Source organism: Sminthopsis crassicaudata, chromosome 3 (genome assembly GCF_048593235.1).
Source record: "Sminthopsis crassicaudata isolate SCR6 chromosome 3, ASM4859323v1, whole genome shotgun sequence".
NCBI classification, from domain to species: Eukaryota; Metazoa; Chordata; class Mammalia; order Dasyuromorphia; family Dasyuridae; genus Sminthopsis; species Sminthopsis crassicaudata.
The window spans coordinates 650,983,880-651,005,231 of NC_133619.1; the positions used below are offsets into that span (position 1 = coordinate 650,983,880).

At 44.3% G+C, this 21,352-nt stretch overlaps 1 protein-coding gene across 1 annotated transcript in view; it reads left to right on the forward strand.

Annotated features, from left to right (window-relative positions):
• Nucleotides 1–780: 780 nt before the first annotated feature.
• LOC141562650 (paired immunoglobulin-like receptor B) overlaps nt 781–21,352 on the forward strand; it is an 88,026-nt gene continuing 67,454 nt past the window's right edge. Inside the window, exons 1-4 of the mRNA XM_074302654.1 lie at nt 781–896; nt 9,561–9,737; nt 11,094–11,254; nt 11,716–11,913. Coding sequence (XP_074158755.1) covers nt 11,161–11,254; nt 11,716–11,913 — 292 coding nt within the window. The 5' untranslated portion in view covers nt 781–896; nt 9,561–9,737; nt 11,094–11,160. The remainder of the gene's footprint in view (nt 897–9,560; nt 9,738–11,093; nt 11,255–11,715; nt 11,914–21,352) is intronic.

Below are 21,352 nucleotides of genomic sequence, written 5' to 3' on the forward strand. Positions count from 1 at the left end.
TAATTGAGAAATAAGGACTTCATCAGAGATACTTGTGCAAAAAAAAAAAAAAAAATGCCAAGTTTTCTGCTTTTCTATTAATTGATTGCATAAGGAGTTTGTGCAAAATGTTTTTATTTTACATAATATCCTAATACTCTCTGGCTCTTGTTTGGTCCTAAATCTTTCCATTATCCACAGATTCGACAAATAAACTATTCTATGCACTCTAGATTGTTTATAATTTATATATAAATCATATACCCATTTTTTGGGGGGGCTAGGCAATTGGGGTTAAGTGACTTGTCCAGGGTCACACATTTCCTAGCTGTGTCACAAGTCACACAGCTAGGAAGTGTTAAGTGTCTGAGTTCTGATTTGAAGTCATGTCCTCCTGACTTCAGGACTGGTGCTCTATCCACTGAGCCACCTAGCTGCCTCATCATGTACCCAATTTGACCATATCTTGGTGTGCAATGTAAGATGCCGATCTAAGTATAGTTTCTGCTATATTGTTTTCCAGTTTTCCCAGCAATTTTTGTCAAGTAATGCACTTTTATTCTAAAAGCTTGGATGTTGGGTTCTCATATACTAGATACTGTGTTTTGAGTATTTTTTTTTTTACTATAATGTAGTGTATAGCTAATCTTTTCCACTGATCTAACCTTCTGTTACTTAGCAAGAATTAGCAAGAATTGTTCCATCTGTCACAAGGTGACTGCCCCCACCCCTCCCTCACAGCACTGGGCCAGCAAGGAGGCAGTACCCACAGAGAGGAAGAGGAAGTGAAACTCCCCAGAGTTTGGGAACCTCAGAGCCAGCCCTGCTCACGTCCTGTGCCTCGGTCTGGGTCGGCCAGCAGCCCCCTCCCTCTGGGAGCACCATGAGCCCCACCCTCTCTGCCCTGCTGTGCCTCGGTGAGTCCTAAGAAGCCCCCAAAATGGAGGGGACCTTACAGAGCCCCAGGTTCAGACCGCCCCACCCCCATTTTGTAGGGGAGAAGGGACCTGACAAGTCGGAGATCAGCCAGCAAGATGGGAAAGGGGAAGGAGCTGGAACCCTGGGGGGGGGGGGGCTCCCTGAGCCAGTCTCTGCCTCCTTGCTCCGGGGGTGCTGGGAGGGGAGGATGTGGGCGCTGACCCACAGTAATCAGGCTCCTCTCTGCCAGGGCTGTGTCTGGGTAGACAACGGATAAAATGTTTTTTTTTTTCTTTTCATGCAATTAGCATTCCCCTATAACTTCTTGCAAAATATTCTCAATATCTTATTAAGTCAAATGGTATTCTCTATTTAATTTATAGAATAAAACAAGCATTTGCATAATAGTATCATAAAATAGACAATTGTACATTAAATTGAAAATCTACTATGTGCAACTTGCTATTCCTCTTAAATATATATCAAAGTTATTGTATAAATTTCTTTTCTTTTTTTCTTCCCTCACCCCCCCCGACCTAGAGATGGCTACCATCAGACAAATGGGTATTATATAGGTATGAAAGATTATTGTATATTTATTTGTATTTATTAGTTTTCCCTCTGGATGTACATAGCAGTTTTCTTCATATAGCCTTTATTTTTAATTTATGTATTTGTAGTCGTCCAAATGACTTATTTGTAAAGGGCTAGAACTGAGCAAATGCACTTGGATCATGGAGCACGTGAGACTAATTGCCAAATGGACAAGTCTCTATTAACATGTTTGGAGGATGACCCTCCCCAGCTATTCTGGCTGGATTGGAGGGTGTGGACTAAGAAGGGGAAGTGACTTGTGTGGTGGAGTAGGAGGTGTGGAGATTGCTAGATCTAATCCCCTGAGGAGACCTCAAAATACCAAGAATAAAGTCTTTTGATTATCCTGGCTCAGGCTGATTTCTGGGAAGACAGAATTCGAGCACTTAGTCACTTAAGTCTTTTTTAAAACAATATTGCTGTTACAATATTAACGTGATGTAGATTTCTCTCTTGATTGAATTTTTTTTAAAGTTTGACTTTGAGGTCAATGATTACTACCACTACTTTTTTTCTAATAAATTCTACTCCTAATCATTATTATTATATCTGTGTATAGTTCTTCTTATCCCTGCTACCACTTCTACTTTACTTCTGTGCTTAATTTGCCTTGCTATTACTTACCCTCCTCACTGCCCTTCCCCATGGATCACTCCCTTATCTTCTCCCCTCACCTTTTCCCTCTCTCTTTATTTTATTAATGCTAATTTACACACTTTATCCCATTCCCCTTTATCTACATACCCTTCTATATTCCACTTTATCCTGTCCCCTCTTTCCTTATTTCTTTATAGATTTTGGAGTGTGCTATGCCATTCTTTTTAAAAATTTATTTATTTAATACTTGCTCCAGTTACATTCAAAACACTTTTTTTTTTACATTTGTTTTTTTTAAAGATTTTTGAGTTCTAATTTCTCTCTTATCCCCACTCATATTTAAGAAATATCATGTGAAGTTATGTATAATATTTCCATAAAAGTTAAATTGTGAAAGAAAACATAGATCTCCCACCCTAATGAAAATTAAAACTCTCAAGAAAAAATTAAAATAAAAAGAGACAAATAGAAAATCCTTCAATTGATATTCAGACTCGATCAGTTCCTTCTTGGGGTATGGATAGTCCTTTAGAATAGTTGTAAGTGATTGTACTACTGAGAATAACAAAATCGTTTACAGCTAGTCATCCCAGAACATTGCTGCTACTTTGTATACAGTATATTTCACTTTATTCATGGAGCACTTTCCAGGTTTGCTTGTTTGTTTTCTGAGAGTATCCTGCTCTTCATGTCCTATAAAATGATAATATTCCAACAGAGAAATTTGCTTTGGATTTTTTTTTTACACTTACTATTGCTAAGTATATTCCCTTCCATTTTTCTCTCTCCTTTCACTCTCTTTTTCCTCACAAGTGTCTTGTTACTGATCACTCCTCCTCCAATATACCCTCTCTTTTATCACTGACCCCTGCTTCCCATATCCTATCCCCCTCCTATTTTCCTGCAGGGTAAGATAGATTTCTATACACTCATTGAATATGTGTGTTATTTCCTACTTGAACCAATTCTGATTAGTAAGGTTCCCTTACTTCCTTTCTCCTCCCTCTTTTTCTCAGCATTGTAAAAGCTTTTTTTTTTTTTTTTACTGTCTTTAAAGCAGATAATTTACACCATTCCATTTCTCCTAGTATGTTCCTCTCTCACCCCTTAATTTCATCATTTTTAAAAAGATATTATCCCTTCAGACTCAACTCATATCTGTATATACTCCTTTTAACTGCCATAATAATGAGAACATTCTAATGAGTTACAAGTATCACCATTTAGACTCATTTAGAGTCATTAATTAAAGCAGTGGTCCTCAAACTTTTAGAATAGGGGGCCAGTTCACTGTCCCTCAGACTGTTGGAGGGCCGGACTATAGTAAAAACAAAAACTATGAACAAATTCCTATGCACGCTGCATATATCTTATTTTGAAGTGAAGAACCAAAATGGGAACAAATAGAATATTTAAAGTGAAGTAAAGTTAAATCAACAAACTTACCAGTATTTCAATGGGAACTATGGGCCTGCTTTTGGCTAAGGAGATGGTCAATGTCTGGTTCCATATTTGTCACCGCTAGTCATAACAAGTGATGCAAGTCTGCATCCGTTAGTCTTGATCTGGTTGGAGATTTCAAATGTTTCATTCTAGAAAAAGTCTGTTCACAGACATAAGTGTTGCCAAAGATGGTTGCCATTTTGAGTGCATGATTCCTGAGATGAAGATAGGTCTCAGAGGGGAGAGATGCATAGAAATTATGAAGGCTACTTGACTTGAATGCGTCTTTCAGAGAGTCACAATTCTGCAGTTCAGCCAGTTCCATTTGGTAAATTGTATCCACATTTTCAATGTCAATAGAAAATGGGTTGCAGAAAAGCTGTATGTCCTGTTCATGGAGATGAAGCTCTTTAAATCTAAATTGGAACTCCTTTTGCAATTTTTCCAATGAATCCACACATGTTTTGTTTGGGAATGCAATCAGCGGTTTTTCTGTTAACAGATTTGGAGTTGTGGGGAGATGGCAGAAGTTTTCCTCCTTCACTTGTTTGATGAGGAGGCCTAACTTTACTTCAAATGTTTTGACATGTGATTGCTCACAGATGAGCTTCTCCTTTCCTTGAAGTTGCATATTGAAATTGTTGAGCAGCTCTGTTACATCTGTCAGAAAGGCAAGGTGCCATTTCCATTCTGCATCACTGAGCTCTGGTACTTCTTTGTTTTTTGAAAGCAGAAAAGTTGTAATCTGTGGAAGTAAGTCGTAGAAATGTTTCAAAACTCTCTCTCGACTCAGCCAACGGACTTCTGTGTGACATAGAACATCTTCATACCCAACATTTAGCTCAGACAGAAATTCCTGAAATTGTCTGTGATTTATTGCATTAGCTCTAATGAAGTTAACACAAGATACCAGAATTTTCATAACAGAGTCCCACTTCAGTGATTTACTACACAGTGCTTGTTGGTGGATGAGGCAGTGTATGGCTATTGGATGAGAATAGTTATGTTTGTCCATCTCTTGGTTAATTCGAGCAATTACTCCTTTCTTAGACCCCACCATGCTAGGGGCACCATCAGTTGTCTCACTGGCTAGTTTAGCCAAGGCCAGCTCCAAACCATTCATAGTTTGGCAAACCTTTTCATAGATATCTTCTCCTGTAGTTGTTCCTTTGATGCTTTGCAGTGCAGAGCAAGCTCTTCTATGACTTCAAAATAATCATTCATCCCACGAATAAAAATTAGAAGTTGTGCACAATCACGAACATCATTGCTTTCATCGAGTGCCAAGGAAAAATATGACATTTTTTTTGTGGAGTTCTGCAAAAGCTGATGCAGATTATTTCCCATTTCTCCAATCCTCCGAGTAATTGTAGGTCCTGGAAAACTCGCTGTACTAAATAAATCGGCCTTCTCTGGACACATCTCTTTGGCAACAGAAAGAAGGCATTCTTTAACAAATTCTCCCCCCACAAATGGTCTGACAGTGTGTGCTATTAGCTTGGCAACTTGAAAACTTGCTCGCAGTGATGAAATATTTAGCTGCTTCTGCTTCACAAAAATATTTTGCTGAGTCATCAGTGTTTTTTTCTGTTTTAATATTTTATCTTTTCTCACTTCAACCAATCATATTTATCCTTATGTTGAGTTTCATTATGTTGATGCAAATTATATTCTTTGAACACAGACACTATATTCTGGCATATCGGACATACAGCTCTTTCCTTGTACTGCATGAAAAAGTAATCATAAGTCCACTGTTCTTTGAATATCCTACATTCCAAGTCAATTTTTCTTTTTCTTGACATCATTATTTCTAAGGGATTCCAAATTGCTATTACACTGCAATGCCCAACTTCCTCCAAGCTGCCTCTGTGCTGGGATGCCTCCATTTCCCACACTCTCTCTCCTGCTTCAGACCTTCACTGCACACAAATCACCGCTCAAGCAGCTCTCCCAAATGCCTGGCTTCCTCTGAATCCTGGGATCAATTCTCATGATCCAGCGCTGCATGATCGAACATGCTGCACTTGTAATTTATCATAATCGCAGGCAACACTGTGCATATATGTATATAATTGTGCGATATATTGTATGTGCAGAATGAGCTTCAGTGACAAATCGTACATTGGGGCTTCCGGGGAAGGTCATCATGTGACTTGAAGTTGCACAAGTGTATGGGGACCTTAAGAATCTGGAGGGGGATGAAGCAATACATCAGCTCTGCACCGCTTCATACTCAGGATAAGTGGGGGGGCACTAAGGTCAGACCCCCAGTGATTATAAGGTGATGACATATGTTAGCAATATTCCATCTCTTTATGAAATTACAGAACATACACACAATGATAAAACTGATGACCACAACAGCCAGACATGAGGTCACTATGGATACAGGGCCACGGCCTGGTATGGTCTGGGCGACAATAGCAGTCAGTACCACAACATGCTCTAGAGAGGAAGCCGTTACATTGCCATTACAGCATAATGACAATGATAGCGTCAAGCTGGAACTTGTAGTACTAACTGTCACTATACCCTCGCACCAGACACAGCCCATATATTCCCCCTGCAGTGGCCGTGACATGCGCAGCATGCACTGTGCATCCCTCATGCCTGCCTGTTGTGGTGGCTTCCATTACTTTACAAGGCCACGGGCCGTCAGTTCTCCGTCTTCTGCATCTCTCTCCCTTCCCCACAACATACACCCGGGCCTGGGAACTCAGCTCCCCACAGTATGGCCTCATACTCTGTCTCTGCCGGCTCACCCCAGTGCTGGAAGTATGCGTTGCTAATGCGAGTTTAGGTCGAACATCACTTCCGGTCTGATTTTACCATAACCCGGTGGGCTGCATAAAAGTGCTTAGCAGGTGGGCCATAGTTTGAGGGTCCCTGATTTAAAGGAATATGGAGCAGTTTGGGAAAGATTGGGCAAGTTCTTGCCTTTACTCCACCATCTTGGCTCCACCTTTCTGTACTCTTCTTTATGTGTATGTGTGTGTGTGTGTGTGTGTGTGTGTGTGTGTGTGTGTGTGTGTGTAAAAAGAGTGAGAGAAAGAGAGAGATTCTTCTTTAACCCATTCCTGATGTGAATAGGTTAATAGAATTAACAGCCCTCTTCTCCCATCTAATTCTTCTGTGTTGCTTCTTGCTCTCACACCATATATATATATAGCATATTTGTTATTTTTAGTTATTTCTAGATAGTTTTGCTTTTTAGAGTCACATCATACTCAACTCTATCTCAATTTTTCTTTTCTGCTACAAATTACTGTCAATCTTAGACATATGTTTTACATTTTCACAAGTAAAACATAAACAGTTTGTCCTTAATGAGTCCCTTAAAATTGATCTTTGATGTTGGCTCTTATATACTAAATCTTCTATTGAGCTCAGGTTTGTTTGAGACAAAATCCTGAAAAGGTTTCAGATAGTCCAATTATTCTTATATTTTCTCTTTTTAATCTATTCCCAGATCTCTTGTTTTTCTTATGCTTCTCATTCTCTTCTGATCTTTCATTTTTTTATATTTTGTTTTGTTATTTCTTGGTCTCTTATACCTCCACTGGCTTCCCCTTGCCCAGTTCTAATTTTCAAAAAATCATTTTCTTCTTTAAGATGCAATCTCCTTTTCTAATTGGTTGATTTTCTTGTCATGACAATCTTGTGTTTCTTAGATTTTTTTCCCCTCAATCTCTCTTATTTGATTTTAAAGTCTTTTTTGAGTTCTTTGAAAAATTCTTTTTGGGCAGGTAACCACTTAACATCAATCTTTGGGGTAAGAGAGACTTTTTTTTACTTCAGTATCCTCCTCTGCAGATGAATCCCACTCTTTCCTATTTCCAAAGTAACGTTTTAATGGTTGGGTTCTTTCTGTTTTGCCTGCTTATTTTAAAATAAGATAATTTAAAATAAAATAAGAATTTGTTAGTGTAATCACCTCTAATCCTGGGGTGAGTGGAGATGATGCCTCTGGTTTCACTTCAGTTTTGCCCCTCTGTCATAGAACCAAAACCAAAAGTTCCACCCTCCCTGCCTCACTGCTTTTGCACTCATGAGCATGCTCTGGTTCCTTCTCCCCCAGGGCTGCATCTCAGCAGCACAGCTGAGCCTGGCATTCCTTATTGGCAGAGGGTTCCTTCATTCTTCCCAGACTCAGACCAAGTTCATATTCTGTGATTCCTGCAGTTTGGTCTGAGGCGACCTCAAAGCTTCCCCTTTACTGTTTTGGTGGAGCTAGCCTAGAGGTGTTTACCCTTCATACCAGCGAAACCTTTAGGCTTGGGATGAAAAAATGCCATCTGTATCTAGAGGAAGAACTATGAAGTCTGAAAGCGCATGAAAGCATACTATTTTTAGCTTTTTTTTTTTTTTGCTTTTTCTTTCTTGTGGTTTTTCCTTTTGTTCTAATTTTTTTTTTTCACACTATGACTAATATGGAAATGTTTAAAAAGACTGTTTATCTGTAACCTATATCAGATCGCTTGCTTTCTTGGGGAGGAAGGAGAAAGAGAAAAAAATTGGAATTCAAATCTTACCAAAATGAGTGTTGAAAACTATATATGAAATGGGAAAAATAAAATACTATTGAGAAAAAAATAGCATGCTTTAGTTTGTATTCAGATAGTATCCATAATTTCTTTAGAGGAAGATAGTATGTTTCATCATTGTCCTTTAGGATTGTCTTGTATCATTTTCTTCTTGAGAATGCAGTCATTCCCAGTTCTTCACTGAAATACATTGCTGTTGCTTTGTATAACACTCCCCTAGTTCTGCTCACTTCACTTTAGTTCAGTTCATGTAAATCTTTTAATAATTTTTCTGAAATTACCTTGCTTATAACATAATAATATTCAATTACAATCATATATCATAGCTTGTTTATCCATTCCTTAAGTAATGGGCAACCTCTTCATTTTCAATTCCTAACCACCACAAAAAGAGCTACTATGAATATTTTGTGCAAATAGGTCCTTTTTCCCTTTCTTGATGTCTTTGGGATATATACTCAGCAGTGCTATTTCTGAATTAAGGGCTATGCACAACTTTATAGACATTTGGGCATAGCTCCAAATCGCTCTCCAGAAGGGTTCAATTAGTTCAGTTACACCAGTAGTGTATTCATGTCCCATTTTTTCCCACATCTCCTCCAACACTTCGCAATTTCTTTGTTCATGATGTTAGTCAATCTGATAGGTGTGAGGTGGTATCTTGGAGTTGTTCTGATTTTTATTTCTATGATCAATGATGATTTAAAACATTTTTTCATGACTATAGATATCTTGGATTTATTTTTCTGAAAATTACCTTTTCATATCCTTTAACCACAGAATAATGACTGTAATTTTTTTACAAATTTGACTCAGTTTCCTATATACTTTGAGAAATGAGGAGTTCATCAGAGATACTTGTGCAAAAAAAATCACCCAGTTTTCTGCTTTTCTATAGTTGAGTGCATGAGGAGTTTGTGCAAAATGTTCTTATTTTACATAATATCTTAATATTCTCTGGCTCTTGTTTGGTCCTAAATCTTTCCCTTATCCACCTATTTGACAAATAAACTATTCTATGCACTCTGAATCATTTATATTATGACCACTTATGTGGAAATCATGTACCTTTTTTTCCCCTCTGAGGCAATTGGGTTAAGTGACTTGCCCAGGGTCACACAGCCAGGAAGTAAGTGTCTAAGGCCAAATTTGAATTCAGGTCCTCCTGACTTCAGGACTGGTGCTCTATCCACTGCACCACCTAGCTGCCCCATCATGTATCTATTTTGACCATATCTTGGTGTGCAATGTAAGATGCCGATCTAAATATAGTTTCTGCTATATTGTTTTCCAGTTTTCCCAGCAATTTTTATCAAGTAATGCACTTTTGTTCTAAAAGCTTGGATGTTGGGTTCTCATATACTAGATACTGTGTTTTGGTTTTTTACTATAATGTATGTACCTAATCTTTTCCACTGATCTATCCCTCTGTTGCTTAATAAGTACACAGATTGTTTTGATAAATATCATTTTATAATCCAGTTTGGCATCTAGATGACTGGCGATGACACAGGATGCAGTGGGTGACCTCGACATCTTCCATGACGGCGCCTGCTTCAGCCACCCCCATGACTGTTGAAACAAATTGTTCTTATCCACCAAAACCACAAGGGAAAGTCTTTAAACGCTTGGGGAGACACACCCCTAATTCACCAACAGGTGAGGCTTGTAGGTTCCCCTCAATCTGCTTTAGCCCCCCTAACAAGAAGGCTTTACTGCACATGCTACCGTTACAGCTGCTTGGAGTCACAAGTGATAGGATTGAGCTTCAAGAGTGGAGAAGACCTTATTTGTTGAACATCTTTTGGTCCATGCTAAAGTGGATTTAAGTGAGGCAGAGTTGCATGAAGTCATCAGCATCACTCTCTCTTCCAGAGCCATCACTGTCCAATAGCAGGACAGAGTCAAGAGGACTGCTGATGATTTGAGAACTGTCCCTGTCATAGATTTGGCAAAGAGGGTCCCAGGTGCAGGGGTCCCCAGGGGAGCACAGGGCTCAGGGTCAGAGGCCAGCTTCTGCTGATTGGCTGGCTTTGAGGCCTGTGCCCCGCCCTCCCCTCAGATCCTCTGACCCCCAGCCATGGGGACATGTGTGTGGGGAGACACCCTCAGGGGCCAACAAGGGAGGGTCCTGTAAAGGGCTGAAACTGAGTTCATGCACAAAGGTTGGATAACAGAGCACTTAAGGCTAATTACTGATTGGCCAATACTCTATTAGAATATGCTTGGGAAATGGCCCTTCCCACTATCCTGTGCTGGCCCAATCGTTTGGTGTATGCAGAGAATTGTGGGAGGGACTAGGGGGTGAAATAAGACCAGCCAGAGACTTCTGGGTGGGAGATGAAGAGGAGAGGTTGTGGAGATCCTGCGTCCATCCATTCTCTCCTACCCCTAAAGACCAAGAATAAAGACCAAGCACTTTTGCTTATCCTGACTCGGCTGATTCTAAGCTATCCAGGGTGCAAACGCGGTCCTCACAGCGTTCAGCCAGAAGCCTCCTCCGGAAGGGGGGAAGGGGAGGGGGGACTCTCAGGGAGGCCCCCCAAGGGCCTGCCACCTTTTCCATGGGATCGCCTGTGGCCAGACACACACTCCCAGGTGCATGAGCACACACGTGCACTCAGATATGCTCCCACACTCACATACACACTCCTCTCCATGCCTTCACATACACACCTACACATGTGCTCCTCCCCATGCTCTAGTAAACATACATATACACACATAGGTGTATACACTAATAAATATATACACATATACACCCACTTCACACACACACTCATACGCCTCAGTTCTTACTTCCCAAGGGGTCTGCAGCAGGGAACATGGCAGCTGGTGGCGGGATGGCATTGGCTGGTGGCCCTTGGGGCTCAGGAGGATTTAGGTATCAGAGTAGGGTCAAAAGTTGGGGCCCGGGCCCCTGGGGGGAACCTGACAACCCACTGCCCGAAGGCCCCGTGGGGGGCAGGGGGTAGACGCCCCCTCTCCCCCCGGCTTTGTCCCTGCTACTTGCAGAGCCTTCGCCTTGAATTTCCTTCTGGAACAGTTGGAGAAACGCTGCTGGAATCCCGGGAGCTGACTGATGCCATTTGGTTCGGTGACACTGGGGAGGCAGCAGCTGGCTAATGTTTTCCAGGAACACGCCCGGTGGCGGCTCAGAAACAATGGGACACAGAGTAAGAAGCCTGTCCTGGGACCTGACCGTCCTGTCTGGGCAAGCTGGGAGTCCCAGAACCTCCCATCCACAGAAGGCAGAGGCCCAGGCAGGCCTGAGGATGGGCTGGAGCCAACAGGTTCTTGGGAAAACTCCAGAACAGACGCCCCGCCCTGCCCCCGGCCTATGGCAGCAGCTCCCCAAGCAGCCCCCCCATCAGCGGCTTATTTGGAGGTTTAGCTTTAACCCCTTAGTGCCCAGCACCCAGGAAGGCTCTGCTGGGCTGGAGATGGAACCCAGTCCCAAAGAGCCAGGGCTGGGGGCAGGATCTGGTCCCCAGAGTCAGATTCACAGAGCCCTGGGGAGCCCAACACCTGCCAATTGGGAGGGGGGGGTCTGAGAGGCTGTCACGTCCCATTTCCCTGGGGATCTTTCCCAGGTTCTGGGGCCAGAATTAGCAAGAATTGTTCCATCTGTCACAAGGTGACTGCGCCCCCCCCTGCCCCCAGCACAGGCCAGCAAGGAGGCAGCACCCACAGAGAGGAAGCGGAAGTGAAACTCCCCAGAGTCTGGGAGCCTCAGAGCCAGCCCTGCTCACCTCCTGTGCCTCGGTCTGGGCCAGCGGCCCCCCTGCCCCCAGAACCACCATGCGCCCCCTCCTCTCTGCCCTGCTGTGCCTCGGTGAGTCCTAAGAAGCCCCACAATGGAGGGGACCTTACAGAGCCCCAGGTTCGGCCCGCCCCACCCCCATTTCATGGGGGAGAACCGGCCTGACAAGTTGGAGATCAACCAGCAAGATGGGGGAGGGGGGAGCTGGAGGCCCCGGGGGGTCCCTGAGCCGGCTCTGTCTCCTTGCTCCGGGGGTGCTGGGTGGGGAGGGTGCGGGCGCTGACCCACAGTAATCAGGCTCCTCTCTGCCAGGGCTGTGTCTGAACCATGGGATGAGGGCGCAGGAAGGTGAGTCCTTCCCCCCAGAGCAGACAGCTCCCCCGGGGAGGGAGGTGGGGGCGGTCTGGGCTGCACTGCAGGGCTTGAAGGGGGGACCCGGTTTGGGGGGGCCCAGAGCAGAGGGATCCCCTGGAGCTGACAGCTCTCATTCCCTTCCAGATGAGCTCCCCAGACCCTTCCTCAGGGCAGAGAATGGCTCACTGGGGCCCCGAGGGAGCAGGGTGACCTTCAGGTGCCGGGGGTCACGGGGGGCTGCTGAATACGTTCTGGAGAAAGAGCTGGGACGTGAATTAAAAGTTCTTGACTCTGTGCAATCAGAGGAAGCTGAGGTTGAGTTTTCCATCCCCCGGATGACACTGAATGACGCAGGGAACTACTCCTGCCGCTACAGAACAGCATCCCGCTGGTCAGAGCGCAGTGACCCCCTGGAGCTGGTGGTCACAGGTGAGGAAGCCCAGGTCCCTCTGCCTCAGGCAGGGCCGGTGCAGGGTCCCGGCAGCCCCTGAGCTCCTCCCCAGCCCAGCCGGGTCCCAAGCTGCCCTCTGACCCTGCCCTTCTGTCCTTTCCCTTCCCCTGCCTCTGCTCTGCCCTGGGGCTAGAAGTGGGGGAAGGGAATCAGCATTTATGCAGCACCTACTGTGTGCCAAACATTTTACATTATTTTGCCATGAGAGCCTCACAATAACTCTGCCAGCTGAATGCTATCCCATCTTACAAGTGGGGAAACTGAGGCGAACAGTGAGTAAATGACTAGCCTAGGATCACCTTGCTGGAAAGTGTCTGAGGCTGGATTTGAATTCAGGATCTTCCTGATTCCAGGCCAGGGCTTTGGCCTCTGCACCTCCAGCTGCCTCAGTCAGGCCCCATCTTGGGGCAGGAGGCTCCACTTGGGGCCCAGGAGCCCAGACAGAGCTGGTGGTTCCCTGGGGAGGGAACACGGGCTGGTGAGTCATCTCCCCCTCCCAGCTCTGACCCTCCCAAAGGCAGAGGGGAGTAGAGGGGCCTGCTGCTACTCTGTGCCCTCCCCCCGCTCAGACCTGGGCACAGGGAGGGGGGGTGTCTCCTCTGGGTAGCCCCAGGGTCTCTGTGGGACATGGGAGGACGTCAGGGAGGAAGCCTCCCTGACCATGGCTTCTTTCCTGGAACTGACCCAAATTTGTCTCTCAATTCTCTCTCTGTCTTTCTTTGTCTCTGTCTCTGTCTCTGTCTCTCTGTCTCTGTCTCTTTGTCTCTATCTCTCTGTCTCTCTCCCTCTCTCTGTCTCTGTCTCTTTGTCTCTCTCTGTCTCTCTTTGTCTCAGTCTGTCTCTGTCTCTCTCTTTGTCTCTGTGTGCCTCTCTCTGTCTCTCTCTGTCTCTGCCTCTTTGTCTGTCTCTGTTTCTGTCTCTCTGTCTCTCTCTGACTGTCTCTCGGTGTCTCTGTATCTCTGTCTCGGTCTCTCTTTGTCTCTGTCTCTGTCTCTCTCTGTTTCTGTCTCTCTTTGTCTCTTCCTCTCTCTCTGTCTTTCTTTGTCTCTGTCTCTCTCTTTCTCTCTTGTCTCTGTCTCTTTGTCTCTCTTTGTCTCAGTCTATCTCTGTTTCTCTCTCTGTCTCTATGTGTCTCTCTGTCTCTCTCGGTGTCTCTGTATCTCTATCTGTGTCTCTTTGTCTCTGTCTCTGTCTCTGCCTCTTTCTCTGTCTCTGTCTCTCTCTTTGTCTCTGTCTCTGTCTCTCTGTCTCTCTCTGTCTCTCTTGGTGTCTGTGTCTCTGTCTCTGTGTCTCTGTCTCTGTCTCTCTCTCTCTCTCTCTCTCTCTCTCTCTTTCTCTCTCTCTCTCTCTCTGTCTCTCTCTCTCTCTCTCTCTCTCTCTGTCTGTCTCTCTCTCTCTGTCTCTCTCTGTCTCTGTCTCTCTCTGTCTGTCTCTGTGTCTCTGTCTCTGTGTCTCTGTCTCTTTCTCTCTCTCTCTCTCTCTCTCTCTCTCTCTCTCTCTCTCTCTCTCTCTCTCTCTCTCTCTCTCTCTCTCTCTGAGATGTCCTTTCTTCCAGAGATGATCTAAATCTCCAGCTCCATCCTGGCTCTAACCAGATCTGCTCCACCCTGATTGAGAAGCCTTAGAGCCCTAACCTCTGCCTCTGTTTCCCCCAGACGTATATTATCCACCCTCTCTGTCAGCCTGGCCCAACTCCACGGTGGCCCCGGGACACAATGTGACCCTCCAGTGCCATTCCCAGCTGCTCCATGACTGGTTTGTCCTGTACCAGGACGGAGCACAGGTCACCCAGGCCACGGCCCAGCCCCATGGACGGGGCTCTCAGGCCAATTTCCCCATCCCTGCTGTGACTTCTGCCCATGGAGGGACATACCGATGCTACAGCTTTCAGAGTGACTCCCCACATTGGTGGTCATTCCCCACTGACCCCCTGGAGCTCAGGGTCACAGGTGAGAGACCCCTCCCCCTTCCTCCCAGCCCTCCTAAGCTCTCTCCCTGGTCCTGGGGTATCACACTGCCTGCTCAGAGCCCTGCCCAGGGGCCAGGAGGGCTGGGGGGGAGGAGGCTCAGAGAGGGGGAGGAGGGCCTGACAATGGGTGGGGCTCAGAGAAGGCAGACCCCGGGCCTCTGCTCCCTGGCCCTCTTACTCCTCCCCATCTCCCACTGCCCATTGTGCCGGTCTCCCACATGACAATATGTCTCCTGGGCCCAGGGCTGAGGAGGGCAAAGCACACCTGGGGAGTAGACCCGGGAAGGGGGGAGGGAGCATCGCCACAAGCCCGGCCCCCAGTGCTCAGGCAGCAGCTAGGAGAGGGCTCTCAGGCACCACGGGAGCACCAAACCTCACAACTGGCCAGACAGCAGAAGTCATGAGCCCACGGGCCCATTTCCCAGACGGAAAAGTGAGAACCAGAGAAGGGAGGCTCTTGTCCCACTCCCACAGGCAGCAAGTCCGGGCAGCGTTGGGGCTCCCGCCAGGGGCTCCCTCCGGGCCTCTCTGGGCTCCCCCGCCCAGGCCCTGACCCTGCCCCTTCCTCATCCACAGAGACTAACACTGAGAACCCTGAAGGCCAGAACTGGCTGTTCGGTGAGTGACTGGGGGATTCCCAACAGCCCTGTCAGGCCTGCTCACCCCCCCATGGCCCCCCATCTCTGACTCTGACTGAGTGATTCTCCTCCCACCTCTGGGCCTTTGCCCACAGCCCCCTCCCCCATCTTGCACGCTCTCCCTCCCCACCTCCTCCTCTGACAAGGCAAAGGTCCCCCACCCTTAGCTCAGGAGCCCCCCAGGGAAACTTTCCTGCCCTCCCCCACCTCAGACACTAGGAGTCCCGCCCCCAGGGATGGGTGTGTTTGTGGACAAGACACCCAAATGTAGCCGGAGAATGTAACTCCCCCAACCCCCACCCCCCCGAGGGCAGGGGCTGCTCTGTCTTGTCTTGTGTGCTCTGGCTGGGGGGGGGGGGGGCGGGGGAGGCTTAATAAAGTCTGGAGGCCTGGATTCCTAAGAAGCCTGGGGCCTCCCTGAGGACGGGGTTCTGTCCCCCTCCCTTGGGCCGAGGCTCTGGGAAGAAAAGAGTCCTTCAAACCCCCCCCCCTTAGTCTTCATCCTGGACTTCCCAGGTCTCTCCAAGAAACATGCAAGTATCTTGCTGGCCACCTCAGCTCTGCTCTTCCTCCTCATCCTCTTCCTCCTCCTCCTCTTCCTCCTCCACCATCGGGCCAGAATCAGTGAGTTCTTGGGGCTGGGGGCAGCCGGGCGGAGGGCCTGAGCCCCAGGGAAGGCTGACCCCGACTCTCCCCACAGGCAATGGGTGCAGAGGGACAGAGATCAAGAAGACCTCCAGGAGGTAAGAGCCCCAGATAGACCCTCCCCCAGTGCACCCACCCCCTTCCCAGACCCTCCCCCTCACTCTGTGCCTTCTTGTTCCCCAGCTCAGACCCAGATGTGATCCTCATGGAGCAGAGCCTGTGTGAGTGAGGGGCAGCTCAGAGAACTGAGTAGAGAACCGGCAGGCAAAGTGAGCAGAAGCAAGAGAACAACTTATGTCAACTTTATAAAGAAAAGTAACAGTGAAAGAGCAAAGAATTCTGACCAGGCTAAGCAGGACTCCGGAGGAGGCCAGGTGAAGGGATCCACAAGCTGGTAGAGAGGTGGTGGACACCGGGTACTGAAAAGTACAGACGTTCTCGATCTGGGGGTTGGCTTTGTCCCACTTGACTTCCTTGTTACAAAGTTGTTGTTTCACAGTTTTATAAAGAATCCTCTTCTTAGCTAATCCAATTCCAATGGATCAATAATGGACAGAATCAGCTACATCCAGAAAAGGAACACTGGGAAATGAGTGTAAACTGTGAGCATTGTTTTTTTTTGTTTGTTTTGTTTTTCTTTCCAGATTATTTTTAGCTTCCGAATACAATCCTTCCTTTGCAACAACAACAACAAAATTCGGTTCTGCACATATATATTGTACCTAGGATATACTATAAGATATTTGTATGGGAAAGCCTGCCATCTAGGGGAGGGGGTGGAGGGAAGGAGGGAAAAAACTTGGAACAGAAGGGAATACAAGAGATAATGTTGTTAAAAAAAAAAAATTACCTATGCATATGTATTGTCAAAGAAAATGTTATAATTATAAAAATTAATTAAAAAAAAAAAAAAGAATCCTCTTCTTTGGTTCTGCCCTGAGAATACAAATGCTCACCTTTTGGTCTTTAAGTTCAAAATAAAATTTTTTTTTAAAAAACTGAAGGTGTTAAAAATATATATATATCCATCTGGACAGCTAGGTGATGCAGTGGGTAGAGCATCAGCCCTGAAGTCAGATCTGGCCTCTGACACTTAACACTTCCTAGCTGTGTGGCCCTGGGCAAGTCACTTAACCCCAGCCTCAGGAACAACAACAAACTATCTATTTATATCTATATATAGAGGGCTGGAACTCTGAAAAGGTGCACTTGAATCCAGAGCAGCAGAGCACTTAAGGCTAATTACCCACTCAGTGGGAGATCATGGCTCTATATGATGTGGTGATGTGATGGCTCTCCTCATGATGGCAATTGCTGAATGTGTGATGAGGTAATTGTAGGCAAGGATTGGAAGACAGAGGGAGACGGTCAGAGTCTCTCTGCCACAGGGTGCTCGGCAGGGAAAAAACTTCAGGCTCCAGACTCCTGAGTCCAGGTTCCACATTTGACAAGCCATGTGGCAGTTTGCTGCCTTCTTCACTTCTCCTAAAGACCAAGGACTTTGACTGATCCTGATTCTGATCCTGAGGCCCTCCAGGGAACTAGCCCATACATTACATCTACATTTAGATAGATAGAAAGATAGATAGATAGATAGATAGATAGATAGATAGATAGATAGATAGATAGATTCAAGCCTTATTATCTGGGATCCTTGTTTCCTGACTATCCCAGCTAAATTGTGGTCCTAAAAGCAAAACTCCCTGTCATATAAATAAATCTCCAATATCTTACTCTCCTGTCTCACACTAGAACTGTCAAGTTGGATACCCAGAGGGAGGGACTGTTATCTCTGATTCAATGAATGACCCTGAGAGTAGCTATCTCCCCATCATTAAAAAGTTAAACGCCCCATCAGTGTGCTTCTCCTTTATAATCAGAAAAAAAAATTTTTTTCTAACTTTTGGGGAGAAATATTTATTCAAATGCATATCATGATCAATCTTTATTATTACTATTATTATTATAGCTTTTTATTGACCCAGAGTCCAGGAGGGTTTGAGAGTCAGGAGCACCCTTCCCCCAAAAGTTCCTTTCCAACCCTTCCCCCAAACATTACAGGGTACACCATTTACATTATACATATATAATATATGCATATTAAGCTTAAAAGTTTCTTTGTACTAACTATGCTAGACCCTTACTCAGAACCAGAGTAAAAAGTAAGTCAAGGAAGCCAATATAGTTGTACCGTCATGGGCAATTTTCCATTTCAACACTGACCCTTGTAAACACTTTTGTTCCAACTTTTCCCCTCCTTCCCCCCACACTATCCCCCAGATGGCAGATAGTCCAATATATGTTAAATCTGTTAAAGTATACATTAAATACAATATATGTATATATATTTATACAGTTGTCTTGCTACACAAGAAAAATCAGATTTAGAAAGAAAGTAAAAATAACCTGGGAAGAAAAATCAGATTTAGAAAGAAAGTAAAAATAACCTGGGAAGAAAAACAGAAATGCAAGCAAACAATAACAGAGAGAGTTAAAGTGCTATGTTGTGGTCTACATTCATTTCCCAGTGTTCTTTCGCTGGGTGTAGCTGGTTCTGTTCATCACTGATCAATTGGAACTGATTTGAATCCTCTCATTGCCAAAGATAGCCACATCCATCAGAATTGATCCTCATACAGATACATATATGATCTCCTGGTTTTGCTCATTTCACTCAGCATCAGTTCATGGAAGTCTCTCCAGGTCTTTCTGAAATCATCCTGCTGGTTATTTCTTATAGAACAATAGTATTCCATAACATTCATATACCATAATTTATTCAGCCATTCTCCAATTGATGGACATCCACTCAGTTTCCAGTTTCTTACCACTATATAAAAAGGGCTGCCACAAACATCTTGCCACATGCAGGTCCCTTTCCCTTCTTTAATGTCTCTTTGAGATATAAGCCTAGTAGTAACACTGCTGGATCAAAGGGTAGGCACTGTTTGATAACTTTTTGAGCATAGTTCCAAATTGCTCTCCAGAATGGTTAGATCAGTTCACAACTCCACCAACAATGCTTCAGTGTCCTAGTTTTCCAACATCCCCTCCAACATTTGTCATTATCTTTTCCTGTCATCTTAGCCAATATGATAGGTATATTGTAGTATCTCAGAATTGTCTTAATTTGCATTTCTCTGATTAATAATGATTTGCATCAATCTTTATGGAATATTTCTCAAAATAGTTTGGGATTTACTCTCCAACAAATACACAAAAAGTCCCTGGAGGCGATGAGAGGTAAAAAAGTGGGAATAAACTTAAAGACACAATGATAGTGAATCACATGCATAGAGAACACAGTGCTAAGACAACTTCTGTCTCTGCTGCAGCAGAGCCTCAAATTCTCAATTATGCAGGAAGTTTCCTCATGGAAAAAAATATATGTGTGTACATGATGAGGTGTCAGAAATGAGGGTCGAGAGACCCCCTAACAGCAATGGAATCCCCTTGGCCAGTGGCAGGCTTGTCAAAGATACGCAAACCCCAATAAATACAAGCATAAGGTTTGTGGCAAAGAATGGGTTTATTTACAAGAAGAGAACAGAACACTAAGAAGACAGCTTTCTTAGTGGGCAAAATCCTGTTAGGACTTCTGCTAAGATGCGTTTACACTGACAAAGACCCAGTGGGCTAAGTCCAGAAGGACATTAGCAAAGATTGGGGGTTCAGAGTCATCTGTTATTAGCCTTGTGAGATTTGAGGCTGAGGAGATTAAGGACTAATTTTTCCATTCCATTTCCATTATGCCCCTGGCCAAGGTCTCCAATTGAATGAGATTACTTATCTGGGAGTTTCATGAATGGGTGGGCCCCTTCCAGAGGCCAGGAGGATTTGAGAGTCAGGAGCACATTTCCCCAAAGGTTCTTTCCAACCCTTCCCCCAAAGGTTCCTTTCTTATCATTCTCCCAAAGATTAAAGGGGACACCATGTACATTATACACATATAATATATGCATATTAAGCTTAAAAGTTTCTTTGTACTAATTATGCTAGACCTTACTCAGAACCAAAATAAAAAGTAAGTCAAGGAAGCCAGTATAGTGCCCTCTTTAATCTTCCTTTCCTTTGATCATAGATACCCTGTACTTGCTTTTTCTCTAGAAAGTAAGAGAAATGATTATTAATAACCAATTATTCAGATCAAGGAGAACCAGGGATTTTTTTCTCCTATTTCCTGTTTCAAATCACAGACCTTATGAAAAACAAAGCTGACAAAGTCTCATTCTTGGGTTAGACCCCACCCAATTGGGAGAGCTTATTTCTCATCAAAGGGTAAAGAGAAGCTAATCTAGGTGAACTCTGAGTCATTGTTACCTATACTTATGTCAATGGTTTCTTTTGAAGATACAATGAGATAATATTTGTAAAAGTCACTTAGCACCCTGTCCCACACAAAGGAGGCACTAAAATTTATTTTTATTTTTATTTTTTTTTTTTTATAATTATAACTTTTTTTTTGATAGTACATTTGCATGGGTAATTTTTTACAACATTATCCCTTGCACTTACTTCTGTTCAGTTTTTTTCCCTTCCTCTCCCAACCCCCTCCCCCAGATGGCAGGCATTCTTATACATGTTAAATATATTATAATATTTAATATATTCTAGATACAATATATGTGTGTAGAACCGAATTTCTTGTTGCACAGGAAGAATCAGAAGGTAAAAATAACAGTTTACACTCATTTCCCAGTGTTCCTTTTCTGGGTGTAGCTGATTCTGTCCATCATTGATCAATTGGAATTGGATTAGCTCTTCTCTATGTTGAAGATATCCACTTTCATCAGAATACATCCTCATACAGTATTGTTGTTGAAGTGTATAATGATCTTCTGGTTCTGCTCTTTTCACTTAGCATCAGTTGATATAAGTCTCTCCAAGCCTCTCTGTATTCCTCCTGTTGGTAATTTCTTACAGAACAATAATATTCCATAACATTCATATACCATAATTTACCCAACCATTCTCCAATTGATGGACATCCATTCATCTTCCAGCTTCTAGCCACTATGAAAAGGGCTGCCACAAACATTTTGGGACATACAGGTCCCTTTCCCTTCTTTAGTATTTCCTTGGGGTATAAGGCCAGTAGTAGTATGGCTGGGTCAAAGGGCATGCACATTTTGATAACTTTTTGGGCAAAATTCCAGATTTCTCTCTAGAATGGTTGGATTCTTTCACAACTCCACCAACAATGCATCAGTGTCCCAGTTTTCCCACAGCCCCTCCAACATTCATTGTTATTTGTTCCTGTCATCTTAGCCAATCTGACAGGTGTGTAATGATATCTCAGAGTTGTCTTAATTTGCATTTCTCTGATCAGTAGTGATTTGGAACACTCTTTCATATGAGTGGAAATAGTTTTAATTTCATCATCTGAAAATTGTCTGTTCATATCCTTTGACCATTTATCAATTGGAGAATGGCTTGATTTCTTATAAATTAAAG